Below are 14,211 nucleotides of genomic sequence, written 5' to 3'. Positions count from 1 at the left end.
TCCTGTTCTACATCTGAATCTGCCTGAAACCATCTTTTGGGCACTGAATTTTTCTTTTCCTTTTGTCAGTAGTACAAGAAATTCACCCTGTTTTTAGATTTCTGTATGCAAGTGTCTATACTCAGCGCTTGAGTCACATCTCAGCTTCTTGTCAGTGAGCTAAATAAGTTGAGCTCTTTAAGCTTAAATCAACTTGTTTTCCAGTCCCTGGAGATACTTGTGACCCTCTTTTGAACTCTCTCCCCCCCTCTGTCCTCATTATTTCCATAACTTTTCTGAGGTGTGGACAACAATGTACAAATAGTCATAAGCAGTCAGACCAAGGATTGTATCTAGCCTAGTGTCCTGCCTCTGACAGCACTTCCCACAGATGCCATGGAAGGTTAATAACAGTGAAAACAAGGTGCTGCTTTCTTCCCTGCTACCTGCTCCAGCATCCAAGTGATGTGCTATGCATATATGCTCTTAACCTGAACTGGGATCCCTTCCCATTTTCTGCTTGACATTCCTGGTTGTATGGATTCAGGGACTGCCTTAGCATATTTCTTGCCACTGCAGTGCCTCAGAAGCTCATGTTGACCCGCTGTCTGTGAGGTATTTTAAGTCCTCCATGGAGCTGCAGCTTTCCAAGACAGATTACTAGCTCTAGCAAACAAAACTCACAGTCTGATGCAGCCAATACATGAGATCCTTCAAGGTAACCTCTTGCCCTTGACTCTCAAGTCTTTATCTGGAAAGCCATTGTATGTTGCATCCTGCACAGGTTGCACTGAACTAGATGTGAGTTTTTCCAGAAGGAAACATTCTGCACCCCCTACATACAAGTTAGAATGCAGAAGCTGAAATATTGGTATTTGACTTCAGACTGCTTCCAACTCTACCTGCTTTTCACCTCCTATTTGCAGAGTAAGCCTTGCCTGCTTTCCAGAGATTTTAGTACAATGGACTCCAGCCTACTGTAACATGCCTGCAGTAATGTTACCTGAAAGCTTTCAATGATTGAAGTGTTCTAAAAAGTGTGAGAGCTACTTAAATTAAATAAAATCTTGGATTTTTTTAGACTATCTGCAGAGAAGCCTTAAAAAATAAAACCAGCACTGACCGTCTTTCTAAAAGAAAACTGAGATTCTGTAATAGCATAATTACTCTGGGTATTAGGGCATTAAAAAGAACAGCAACTTTATAGAAGAAGGAATGAATTGGCAATAATGCCACCATTTCCTAGGACTTCCAATTGAATGTGTGAGAAATCTTGCTACAATGACATCTCTGGGTGTGCAGGTGTTTCCACACCATCCCCCATTTGCTCTGGTATGCACACACCCACCCCCCACTCTCCTTCACGCAGTCTCACCTCTGAGTCCTGACTCTGCTCCTCAGCATCACAGGCACAGGCAGACACATCCCAGCTTCCTTTATCTACAGCTGTTGCCTGCACATAAGACCTACCCTCTCATCCACACGCACATATCCCAAAGTCAGTGAACACACACCAGACCCTGTACTTGCACACAGTGTCACTTAGTATTTTGTCCTGGAGATGGGATGAGACACAGAGGGCGCCCGTTGTCCAGGCACTTAAGGTGCCCAAATACTTTTGAGGGGGGATTTCAGCAAAACGCCTTTTGCAGCTTGCTGGGGTTTAGCAGCTGCCAGCTAGGTGAGTATAGGTCTGAGCTGCTCTTTCCCAAATCGAGTAGCTGTGATGGATTATATTTATACCTGCACTGTTCCAGCCTTTGACAAACTGTCCCACACATCCATTATATTCATATATTAGAAGGCTTCAACCTAATATTTTTTGAGCTGGGCATATGGGAACATGATTATATCATCTTTATTTGTTTTTCTCCATTCACTCTCACTCCTCCATTCTTCCCTCTCCCCACTGTTTATCGTTTAAGGATCCACTAAAATATTACACAGTGGTTTTTACTCATCACTGTCTTTTTTCCCCCTTGTTGACAGATGCTTACCCCAATTCTGAAGTGATCTATGTGTGGACTAATAGCACCACAACATCTGTGGTGGTGGCCGAAGATGGCTCACGACTTAACCAGTACCACCTGATGGGACAAACTGTAGGAACTGAAAACATCAGTACCAGTACAGGTAGGGAGAATATTTCCAACCCATGTTTTCTGATAACTGGAGTGGGAAGGGAGATCCACAGGCTCTGGTTATTTTGCAAGGAGGCTAGGGAAGCATCTGTGGGACCTGGGGTACTAGGGAAATCCTGTGCAGGTTCCCAGCTACTTAGCAGAGGCAGTGAAACACTGAGAGGGTTATATGCAGGCTCTTAGGTACGTTGCAAGGCTGTTGCTGAAGATGCATCCAAGCTCCTGCTATTTAACAGGAGCACTGGAGAAGCTGCACACAGCTTGTTGGCAACCGCCTTTGCTGAGGCTGCCAGCGCTATTGCTGGTTTATTTCCCTGTGGGAGGAACCACCCCGGGAGGCAAACACCACCCACACGTTTGATCCATTTCAACCATCACTTTAAAATTATTTGCTTGATGAAACCGTGCAGGAGGAGGGAGTGGAGGGCAGGTGGGGGCTGTGGCATGGGGCTGTGGCGTGGCTCTGCAGCGGGTCTGGGGGGCCACGTGGCCGGAGAGGAGGTGCAAACCCCAAGGATTCCCATTGCCTTGTGGGCTGCAAGCGGAGGTGCCAGATGTAGCAGCATTAGGGAGGCAAAGAGCCTTTAATCCCAGGCCGGGCACCCACGTGAGCCATGCCCCCCTCGTTCTTAAGGCTCCCACACAAGGGCAGCCCTGGGCGTGCATTGGCAGGGGGACTCCCGGGGGGGTCGAGGCCAGGACAGGGATCACGTGGGTTCAGCAGGACAGGGGCTTAACCAGGTTACACAATGCTGGAGAGCATTGGTGGCATCCAGTGTGGGGGGAAACAAAATAGCCTGCCGTGAAGGGACAAGGGATTTTCACCACCGCTGGTTGCGTGGGGCTTGGGGTAGGGAAAAGGGGCAGCCTGCAGCCTGCAGCAGCACAGCTGGGAGAAACTCCTGCCAGCAAAGCATGGCAGAGTCTTCTGGTAAGGTACTGTGTCCCTGGTGAAAAATGACGGGGTCTGAGCTGAAGACAGGATTGTAGAGGACAAAGTATAGATTGAGTTAGGAACCCGTTACTATCTGCAGGAAAATTAGGAGATGTGAAAACAGGTACACATATGCTTGCACACAAAGTTAGCTAGACCGAAACATGAAGATGTGTAAAGCTTTCTGCTCAAACTGTCCAAACGTGGCAAATAAAGAGGGGACAGCTGAACTTGCCGCTTACTCTCCTAACAGGACACAAAGTGAGGGAAGGCTTGCCTTGGGCAGCACAGAGGAGCCACTAAACACAACCACCACCTCCATCCTATAGAGCCTCACCCCCTCCCTTGCCCATTTTAGGAGACACAAAGCTGTTGCTAAAGCAAAGATACTTAAAGTCAGGAGGAGCATATAGACAGAGTCAGAGCAGCCACTGCAGCAGAAAAGGATGAGTACTCTATCTCCCATTAAAGAGGAAAGATGCTTTTTTCCTTACCAGTTTACCATCATAGCCGCATTGTTTTCTGCAATGAATGGCAGCTCCCCTCTCGCCTTCATTGTTGCCAAGAAAAGGATCCAGAGGGTGTACTGGCGCATCTCCTACAAGCTCGTCCTGCTCCTCAGAGCAAGAAAATCATCCAGCCCAGGCAGTGAGTGCTCCAGTGTGTCAGCTCCAGGCCACTTCCAGTTTGCAGCTTTGCCTGTGAAAGCAGCTTGTCCTCCTCAGCCCAAGGAAACTGGGGACTCTTCAGGCAAATCCCAAAGTTTCTGCCCAGTAACGACTGTATTTTAAGATTTAGGCTAATAAATGGTTGTTTTCCAATGTAAAGATTTTATATTAATGTCCCAGGTTACATCTGGGCTGGCTGGATTCTGATTGCAGGGTGGATCACAAAGAGCAGGACACAGATTGTAAGCAGGGATTAGCAAAATACAAAAATCCGATTTTGCACAGGGAAAGCATCAGTCAGCGATGGATTTTCTGGACTTCATCAAGCTCGTAGGAAGCCAGTAATCAGGGTTACTTATGAACGGCGATCTAAGGCATTTCTTCCTTCTATTGAATTGCTGAACACGAAAAAGAAAAACCAAATACCTGTTGTACACATCCAAGTGCTTGGATCTTTTGTGGGGTTTTTTGACACATGAGTCAATCTACACAGCCCTTGCAGTTGCGTAGTCAAAATGTCTGTGTATGTCATAGGACATTTATGCTCTCCTTTCAAGCAGACTTTGTTTTGAATGGGAATGCTGGACCTGCACTAATCCCTTGGGATTCTGCTGATTTTTTATGCAAGCCACTAAGTTTGGCTGTCTTCTCAGAGAAAATATCCTGGCACTCCCAATTCACTAACCAATCTTGAAACTGAGAACATTTTAGCCATGCCACAGAAAATAGCTCTGACATGAGCCACCCGTTTGGTTTGGGGTTTTCTGTGCTAATATCCCCAAATGTCATTCCCGCAAAAGAGAAGATATTTGACTACTCACGCTGCTTCCAACAGACCCAAAATCCATGATGTCCTGGTAGTTCAAGTGCTGAAAACAATCAGATACAGGATTTGTGTCTAAGTGGCTCTTACTGCTTTCTGCAAGTGGTTGCCCAGTTCTGTTCCACATACCCAGAATCTCTCATCACTAACTTAGGATCTGCAGTGCCACAAAACAGAACTAAAACCCACTCTTTTATCTTCTGCCAGCTGGAGCCTGGGCTCTGAAATATCCAAAGCCTAAATAATAAAAGAATCATTCAACCCTTCATTTTGCACCAAATAATTCTGATTTTTCCTTGAGCTGAATCTTTCCCCTGCATCACTATAAAAAGGACACCGGTGTTTCTCGTCAGCCAAAATATTCTGGATGTCAGCGTGGTCAGAGATGCGACATCACAGATCTAATGACAGGATCTTGCCAGAACAGCTGTTAATACACCTGAGTCCAGGTATATTCAGTAAATGAATAAGCCTGGAGGCTGGTCCAGCCTCATTAAAATACTCTATTGAATCCCAGCATAATGGCAATGAAAGAATGCATGTAAGATCCTGGAAAATTTGTAATCATAATCTCTAGAACTTGATCATCTAGATACCAGAAAAATGTTACAGCAGCTTTTAAAAAAACCCTGAAGACCAGCAGCAGCACAGTAGCATAGCTCTGTGAAGAAATGCAGCCATTACCGCTCTAGGGCTTTTCATTAGTTCTAAATTTGTTATTAAAATTGTTTTGTGCAGTGATGAGTGGACCCCATCAGGAACAGGATTCTCTTTTAAGTGCTACATAAACCTATAACAAAAATTAGCTCTTGCTCAAGAAAGCTTATGGTCTGAGAATAAACAGTGGCCTTGAAGAAGTAAAAAGGAGCTTTGCCACTCCAACAGAGCCAGTATTTTGTTCTATATAAACAAAAGGCCAAGTCAGGCAGCTTTTAGCTTTACTTTAAGCAGTGGTCCCAGGACATTAAAAATCAAGCTGTGGGGTTTTCTTAAGCCCTAAATGTGCTGAAAGAAGCATTCCTAGTGTAAGCATTTTTGAAAGGGACAGCATGGGAAATCAGAGAAGATACCGGTTGGAAGAAAAGTAAGTATAAAATCAAGGTGATAGCATTATTTCAATGGAGACAAGAGCTTTGATATGTTACAGAAAATGATAAGGTAAAAATCAGCTGTGGAGGGCCATCAAATTGTAGGCATTCATTTTCTGCATTTTAAAAAGGAAATAAAGGGGTCCTGTTGCTCTGCTGAAGCTGTGTAGATTTTTTTTATTCCGGCTCCGAAAGCATACTGTCAAAATCAATAATGCACATCATCACTCCTTAGCGAGCAGGGAAACTGTAACTCAAACACATCCCAGTGCAGTAGCAACTCAGAAGCAGATTACAGGCACATAGACTCTGCTGCTCCTGGCATATTTTATGGGTAATCCACAAATTAAATGCTCCTAAGAGCAAGTGAGGTTCCTCCTGAGACCACAGCATGTTCAGCATCCCTGGTTCAAAATTATAGGAAAGGAATTAGACATTGCTTCACAGGGATTTTCTCTCCAGTTTTACAGCATTTCCTGTCTATCTCCACATTCTTCTTCAGGGAATCATTTCACCAGAAAGTCAGACTCCAGAAGAAAGTCATAAAGATTGAGGCAGGCTGTCAGATAAAGGTATTTCTATACTATTCCAGGGCGTCTAAAATCCTCAGCACAAACAAGGTCTGTAAACTTCATCCAGAAAAACAGAGCTCCTCTAGCATATCAGTGCATCTATACCTGCAAAAGCCCTTTCACTGTAGACCTGTTCTCTGCTAATTAGCCATGTTGTCACTTAGAAATAATCTGCCAAATGTAACTGCTTAGCAATGCTGGCCACAGCTCAACTCGGACTGTTCACTCAAGGCAGAATCAGTCTGTTTTATATTTTCCTTTTGTGGCTGGTCTGTAGAGACTAACAGTCAAGTCTTGCAACAGAGATTATAGCTATATTTGTTTGTTCTTGAAGGACAATATATATTTCAGAACAGGCATTACTCTGATTCATCAGTACCCAGCTGAATGATGCATGCTTTTAAATTGATTTGATATCAATGTGAGTGGAGATCTGTTAGGGCTTGAAGGGATTGATTGTTTTTTTATTCTTACATTTGTTTTTACTCTTATTTTTCCTAGGCAAATAGTAGCCTGTTTTTAGCTAGCAAGATTTTGGCTTTGGGGAGCAGTTACCGTCAGTGAATACCCTTCAGTAACAGCTATATGGTTTTCCAGGAACAGTCTGAAAGAACGAGTTGAGTTTTGATTTTTTCTGAAACATTAGGGAAGGTGACAGCTGGTCTGTTGATTTTGGAGTGCATTTTTTTAGGCTTTTATTGAAATTCAGAGGACCTGACAAAAGACAGATTAAGGCAATGCTGTGAATTTGGCATATAAAAAAGACATGGAATTTAGCACTGCTGTGGCAGCTTTCAGTGAATTCTCCATACAGACAGTACAATATTCATTGCACAAGTGAACAAGACATGGCACAATGTCTATCCAGAAACAGATGATCTTTCCAATGGCTAAGGTGTACCAAATTCTTGAAAACTACGTGCACTAGAGGGATTTTTTTTTTTTTCTGGAGGAGCAATCTGATGGGTTTGGGTACTCAGATCAATAAGACATTCCAGGATCCATGTGCAAAGCTGCAATTTTTGCAACACCAACACTGGGACAGGCAGTCCCTGAAGTGGGGTGCAGCAGGAGTGTCTGGACACGTTCTCATTCTTGAAAACTGATGGCTTGACAATAACAGTTGCTCTAATGAGTTTAAGTCCTGCTGCTAAATCAGGTTTCTTAATCATTACTCTTGTAAGACAGTTTGTAGGACTGAGGCAGCGCCAGCAACCCGGATTTTTTAAGCTGGTGAACATCAAGACATCCCAGGTGCATAAAAGGACTGCAGATTTTCAGTGCAGTAGGAGCAGTCAGTCATTATCTTCTGCTTTTGGGGACTGAATGTGAAGACTAGCAGGATCTAGCAGCACCTCTGTGTCAAGTCCTGGTTTTCCACACCACAGAAATCCAGACATTTTTCATGCAATTGAGAATGGCTGAATGGTATCCCCAAATGGAGGGGGGGTGGAGCTGGCCTGCTTAAGTCCCTAAATCAGTAAACCTCTCTTACTTTACCCACATGCACATTTTTCTTCCTCTAGGCGAATATACTATTATGACAGCCCATTTTCATCTGAAAAGAAAAATTGGTTATTTTGTCATCCAGACGTACCTTCCTTGCATTATGACTGTGATCTTATCACAAGTGTCATTTTGGCTGAACAGAGAATCTGTCCCTGCTAGGACTGTCTTTGGTGAGTATCCCACTTTCTCCCACCAAGTGGAAAACATCAGTCTGGCTTGTGGAAGTGATTTGTTGTAAGAAAACCTTAGTGCACTAATGCTTATTTCTGCTTGAGATGTTCTAGATGTTCCCTTGTTCCCTTCCAGTTTAAACCCAAAATCAATTTAAAACCACTGTCTGGGCTTTTTCTTGGTAAAGTTATGACAGAAATTGCACAAGAGTCAATTATATGAAGGTTAAGGACAGAAGACAGACGAATCAGATTGGTGTGATTTGTGGGTTTTTTTCCACTCAGGTAAAATACTGGATGGTTTAGAACAAAAACCCATACATATTATCATATTTAGTGTGTACTCTAGCTAAGCATTTGAAACAGATTTCATATCAAGACATTTTGTTTATGTGTTTTAAGATGTTTATCTGGGAAAACCATGTAGAGGTTAATTAGTGACAATTATCTCTATTACCATCAAACAAATTAATATGATTTGGCATTTAGAAAATGTATATTTACTGCAGAAGTTGTCATGGAAAAATCCCTTGGGATCTCTTAAATTATTCAATTTATCACTAGAAGATTGCAGAAAATAAACACAGTCTTAAGTGAAGGTTGATGAAATATAAAATTTTCACTAGATGAAAAATGAGGGAAGCAGGAACAGTTTCTTAGGTAAAACTTCATTCAACTGTTCTTAAAAGAGTCATTCTTCTGTACAAACCTACTGAAATCGGTCAGCATCTTTGATCAAAAATCAGTTCAGCAGGCTATATGGGAGAATACAGGTACCAGCATCGCTTTGCTGACCAGTGGTACCCATTCCAGGTTTACAAAGCTGTAACTTAGAGCTGAATTTTGTCCTATTGGGGGCATCCTTCCACAGGTGACAGTAGTGGCAGCTCTGTCATTTATGGGCTTATGGGAAAGGAGGAGCTACAGTCAAGGAAATCTGTAACAGCCAACAATTTCATACATAAAATCTCCATGTAAGAAAATAAAATCAGTAATCCCACTTTATTCTGACAGTTACTGCTAAATGGGTTGCTCACTGATTTTATAATGTACCACTTAACGAGGGACACTCTATACATATCATGCATCAGTGTACAAGGATAAAATACCAGTAAGGTTTTGGTTTATGTAACAGCTGGGTTTGCATTACCCTTAAAAATACTTACTTAAATACACTATAACTAGAGATAGCCAGAACACAACAGAAGTAAACCCCTGAGGGTGGAGGCTTTCATTTTTTCTCGGAGAGCAAAGTATCTTACTCTTTCAGACTGTAATATGCAAACACTGACTGACTTCATGTGGCCTTCTTAGGTATCCTGCTGAATTGGGGCCTGCTTCTAACTCGTTAGGAATCTCATAAGGGCTACCAGACTGATCTCTGCCTCTTTTTTTTTTTTCCGTCTTTACAGGAGTAACCACAGTCCTCACCATGACCACCTTAAGTATCAGTGCCCGTAACTCTTTGCCAAAAGTGGCCTATGCTACTGCAATGGACTGGTTTATAGCTGTCTGCTATGCCTTTGTATTTTCTGCATTGATTGAATTTGCAACAGTCAACTATTTCACCAAGAGGAGTTGGGCATGGGATGGCAAAAAAGCCCTGGAAGCTGCTAAAATCAAGGTGCTTACCTTACATTTTTTAAATACCTAGAATAAAAAGCAGGTGCTCAGTGTAGTTCAGATAACTGAGTGGGCAATTTTCAACTTCTTCGTGAAAAAGGTATTTAATTACCTCATGACATACTTTCACCTTCCTATAGAGGAAGATTTCCAGGGAAATATGCCTTCTTTTCTTCATGGAGATAGACTATCAGTCTCTACCACCTATATGAAGAGGACTGTTTTCAGAAGAATATAGGGCATTGAGTACATATGGCATAGGATTTTAGTGACCAGGCTTCTGATAATAGCAGACATATACTGTGAAACATACCTTTACAAAGCACTCCCTGTGTGCTCTCACAAATAAATGACAAAGCTCACATTGAGCTCCATGAGGCAGAGTCCCACCACAGTATCTCCAGTACAAAAAGAGACCAAAGAGCAGTTCTGTGAAAACACAAACTTTTGAGTTTCACGCTGAAATGAAAATTTTGGAATAGGACTAACTCTTAGCAAATGATCTCCTAGAGACATCTCGTACCTGCAGGCATCCTGAAAGAGCAATACAAAGAGGGCAAGCTGGCAGGGGCAATGATCCCTTCACCACGTGCTTTGCTGCAGCCAGGAGGGTGAGGTTTGTGTCTTGGCAGCTGCTTGCGGCACAGCAACCTCTTCAGGTACAGGACCACATCGCCCTGACAAAAGAAGCTGCTATGCATATGCCAGGTGGGATCCGGGGCTGGCTGTCCGCTCTTAGCTTTCTCTGGCATCAGGGAAAGTTTGACCTGACTAAGGGCAATAAAATCAAGGCAGAAGCAGATGTTTGGTAGTCAAAGAATAATTGATTACAGTACTTCGATTTTTGGGTTAATATCTCGAGGTGTTTCCAGTTTCTGTTGCTGCAGTCTAATGTTTTGTTCTTTACACTGCAGAAAAAAGAGCGTGAATTGCTGGGAAATAAATCAACTAATACTTACAGCACTGGGAAGATGACCCCTGCACCAAACATGCCAAAGGACTCAGCCCCATCTGTCATCTCAAACACTGCATCTGCTCCAGTAAAGTCTGCAGAAGAAAAGCCTGCTGAAAGCAAAAAGACTTACAACAGCATCAGTAAGATTGACAAAATGTCCCGGATAATTTTTCCAGTACTGTTTGGAACTTTCAACTTAGTTTACTGGGCCACATATTTGAATAGGGAGCCTGTTATTAAAGGTGCCAATTCTCCAAAATAAACTGAAGGACTCTAAAGCCACATGTGAGCCATACTTACAAAGCAGATGCTACCAAGGAAAATTTGAGATCCAGATGACTTTCTACATTTGGGCAATATTCTTCAGGAAGTTTTTTGCATGTTTAATAATATGTACAAATAATATTGCCTTGATTGTTTCTACATGTAACCTCAGATGTTTCGGAGACGATTATACGACTTACAGCAACAGATCTTTATAAAAGATCAGAAGACATTGAACATGGCTTCTTTGCTGATGAGTATCTTGCATTGATAGTTTACAAATAAAATAAGTTATATTTTTTAACTGTTCAAGTGTACTACATATCGTGGTTTTTATACTTCAGATGTATAGTCATACAAATATAGGCTTAACCTATATTTTACAGAAGAGCTCCACTATTGTCATCTGATAAGTTACTGAGTAACTCCAGTTGTAAATGTGCCAAATTATTAAGTGTAGGGCTGTGTTTGAGCACCTTTACTGGTTATAAGCACTGCATTACTCCACAGATAAAACTGCTCAGCCCAATTTTCATTCAAAGTTAATCCAATGCAGTAAATCCTAATGGGGCCATGCTGATTTTCACTGCTTGAGCCTCTAGCTTGCAGTGAAGTAACATAGGGAGCAGGATGCTACTTGTGTAAATAAAGGTGGTGGAATCTTGCCCTTAAAAGAAAATATGAAGTTTTTTTGGATTTTGCATTCCAAGGAAATTTCTCAAATGATTCTCAGTATTTATTCCAAAAATTAGAGATATTGCATGAAATTAACATAGATTAGGAACATACTTGTGCAAATAAAACTTTTAACAACAGCAGTAGACATTTTTATTAGGGTAAAGTAAATGATGTTTGGACATTTCCCCAAGAAGAAAATTGTGTTATATTATCAGAGATTAACAGTAAAGAATTACAGTAAATCTGCAATAATTTTTACTTGTTTCCCACAGCAAAAACCAATCAGCCACACTAAGAAGTGTGATCAGAAAAAAAGATGCGCTTCACAACAGCAAGGTGTTTCAGTGACAATATTGACAGAAAGGTCTTTGTACTGTCCATCTGAAACTTTTCTATAAAACGCCTTGCTGCTGCCAATGTGTTTTGCTTTCACAATGAATGAGAAAATGCAATCTGAGTTTTCAGCTCTTTCCTCCTTGGCGTTCTTTCCTTGTTCCAGAAGCTTTTGTAATTTAATCTTAATGTTTAAATAAAAAATGCATTCAACATTTGATTGCAAAATGTCATTCTTATGCTGGTTATCCTTTTAGAGAGACCAAAAATATCACAAGAGCTGGAAGAATTAATTGGAAAGCACGCATGCATGCACTTGATCGCATGTGTGTGCATGATGCATCCTCACTGTTGCCCAGGAAGATATGTACTGAGTGAGGACAGTGAATCGCGATGTTTCAGAATTAGGTGCTATCCTGCTATGGAGCATCAGCCCCATGTTCTGTTTGGGATAGAGAGGAGAGTTAGTGCTTCACTTTGAGGTGAGGGTCTGGTCCGGGACTGGGGAGCTCTCTGGGCTGCTTGTGTGTCTTCTATTCATCTCCTTCATTCATAAACATTGACAAGAAAAAAGTCTCACACACCTATTCCTTTTTGCAGTGTTTTGTTTGATCTAGTGGTATTAAAAATTTGGAAATTCTCAGTGGCCATGGAGAAGCCACAGGACTGAGTGAGTGACTGGAAGCTGGTAAGTAGAAGCAAGGGAGGGGCAAGACCATCTATTAGTTACAGAGCTATCCTGAGCCAAGGTGAGGATTTGGATCTCTGTTGTCATGTAGGCTTCCCATGTGGCTTTGAGCAGCCATGATTTCTTTGTTTTTAAAAGTGGGATAATGGTATCTGAATACAATGAATCTGGCCCTTTGGGGATCGAAAGCAGTGAAAAAGTGCAGAGCCTAGTGGGAGGCAAAACTTTTGCTTTTCTCGCATGTAGGTTACTCCCACAAAAAAGGTTGGAGCCAACAAGACCTCCTGTTTTCTCAGTGAAGAGCACATAGCTTTGCCAAGTCCAACAGGGATGCAGTGCAGTGAAGTGCACACACATTCTACTGGGTGTCCCCAGTGATTTACTCACTGAGCACCTCCAATAGAGCTAAAAACACCTGGGGACTGGCAGAGGGGAGCAGATCTTTCTGCACATGCAAGACAGACCCTCTCAGTTGCAGCCTCTTCTGCCTCTCCCTATGCCATAAAGATGTACAACAAATGCCATGTTAGGGTCCTAGAGGCCAAATATCCAGTCGAGGAGAGGTGACCCCAACATGCCCTCAGGGCTAGCAAACACGACAATTCCACTTAGTCGGGATGAGCACACCTGGAAAACTTTTCTTCTAAGCATTTCATATGGGTACTCATTCCTCCTGTGACAAGGCAAGGTGACCATGAAATGAGTGGCACGGTAGGGTCTTGTTAATCACTGAGGGAGACTACCTTCAGCCCTACAGATGCGTATTTGCTCACTGCCCTTGAATCTTTTCCTGTGGCTGCTGATGATAGGGTCTGCCACTGACACTTGTGGCAGATTGGTGTGTGCCGGGTAACACATCTGGACAAGGCTTCTTGCTAGGAATCAATTTACAGCCAGCTTGCTGTTTCTAGTCTTACCAGAATAACACATGAGATGTAACTCTAGCAACATCAGTGGCACAACATAATGCATCAAACTGATCTTCCTCAACCAGGTGTCTGAGGTGATGGGTGGGCTGGTGAGGACCCATCAGGAGACAGTCCACTTGATGGTTTGCCCTTTTTTTTGACCCCGTATGTACACATGCTACTATATTATTGGCAGGTATGTATCAGTACCTGTAAGCTCAGTTCTCTTCCCAACCACTCTTGCAGCCTACAGGTGGCACAGGCTCAAGCTTTTTTATCATGTTATTATTTATGATAATATTTACAATTACAGAGTTGGATTCTTAACACTTCTTCCCCTCAGATACCAAACATTTAAGTTACATGAAAAATGTGGGTTTGGTTTTGATTTTTTCTCCCCACAGGAAGATCAGGTAGTTGTAAGGTTTTAAAATAAAAGACAGTTATTGAACAATGATGTTCCAAAGATTAAGAAACTAATTGGACAGCCACTGACCAGAACCAGGTTCTGTAGGTTCAAGTTTAATTTGGATCATGGGACTTTTGCACGATTCTCTAAATAGATTGAAACTCTATCATAATCCTGAGACGCTGATTGCTAGAAGCTAAAATAGTACTTGGGAGGTATATCATATATACGTTCCCTTTTCAAAAAAACCCCTGCTTGTGGCCCCTTTCAGAGGAAGGATACAGGGCTATCCAGACCTGTGTCCTGACCCCATCCAGCAAATGTTGTTCTACAAGAGAAGACTGGAGAGCAGGAATGCCTGGTCAGACCTTACACCACAGAGTACTCATGAAAGTGGCACCAGAGTGTTTCTGGGACAAAATGGAGCCTGCATTTACTACACTGTTGAAAACTATGATCAATCTGCGAA

General features: G+C 42.4%; 2 protein-coding genes across 2 annotated transcripts in view; one reads left to right on the top strand and one right to left on the bottom strand.

The window, feature by feature from the left end:
- GABRB3 (gamma-aminobutyric acid type A receptor subunit beta3) overlaps positions 1-3,875 on the bottom strand; it is a 196,269-nt gene extending 192,394 nt beyond the window's left edge. Inside the window, exon 1 of the mRNA XM_074815009.1 lies at positions 3,549-3,875. Coding sequence (XP_074671110.1) covers positions 3,549-3,649 — 101 coding nt within the window. The 5' untranslated portion in view covers positions 3,650-3,875. The remainder of the gene's footprint in view (positions 1-3,548) is intronic.
- Positions 1-10,724, top strand: part of GABRA5 (gamma-aminobutyric acid type A receptor subunit alpha5) — a 54,527-nt gene extending 43,803 nt beyond the window's left edge. Inside the window, exons 6-9 of the mRNA XM_074815014.1 lie at positions 1,969-2,112; positions 7,732-7,884; positions 9,297-9,508; positions 10,422-10,724. Of these exons, the coding sequence (XP_074671115.1) occupies positions 1,969-2,112; positions 7,732-7,884; positions 9,297-9,508; positions 10,422-10,724 (812 nt within the window). The remainder of the gene's footprint in view (positions 1-1,968; positions 2,113-7,731; positions 7,885-9,296; positions 9,509-10,421) is intronic.
- Positions 10,725-14,211: the final 3,487 nt, after the last annotated feature.

This window comes from Strix aluco, chromosome 2, assembly GCF_031877795.1.
Source record: "Strix aluco isolate bStrAlu1 chromosome 2, bStrAlu1.hap1, whole genome shotgun sequence".
Taxonomy (NCBI): Eukaryota; Metazoa; Chordata; class Aves; order Strigiformes; family Strigidae; genus Strix; species Strix aluco.
The sequence above is the reverse complement of the archived record's forward strand: the minus strand, read 5'-3'. Positions and strand labels throughout refer to the sequence as shown.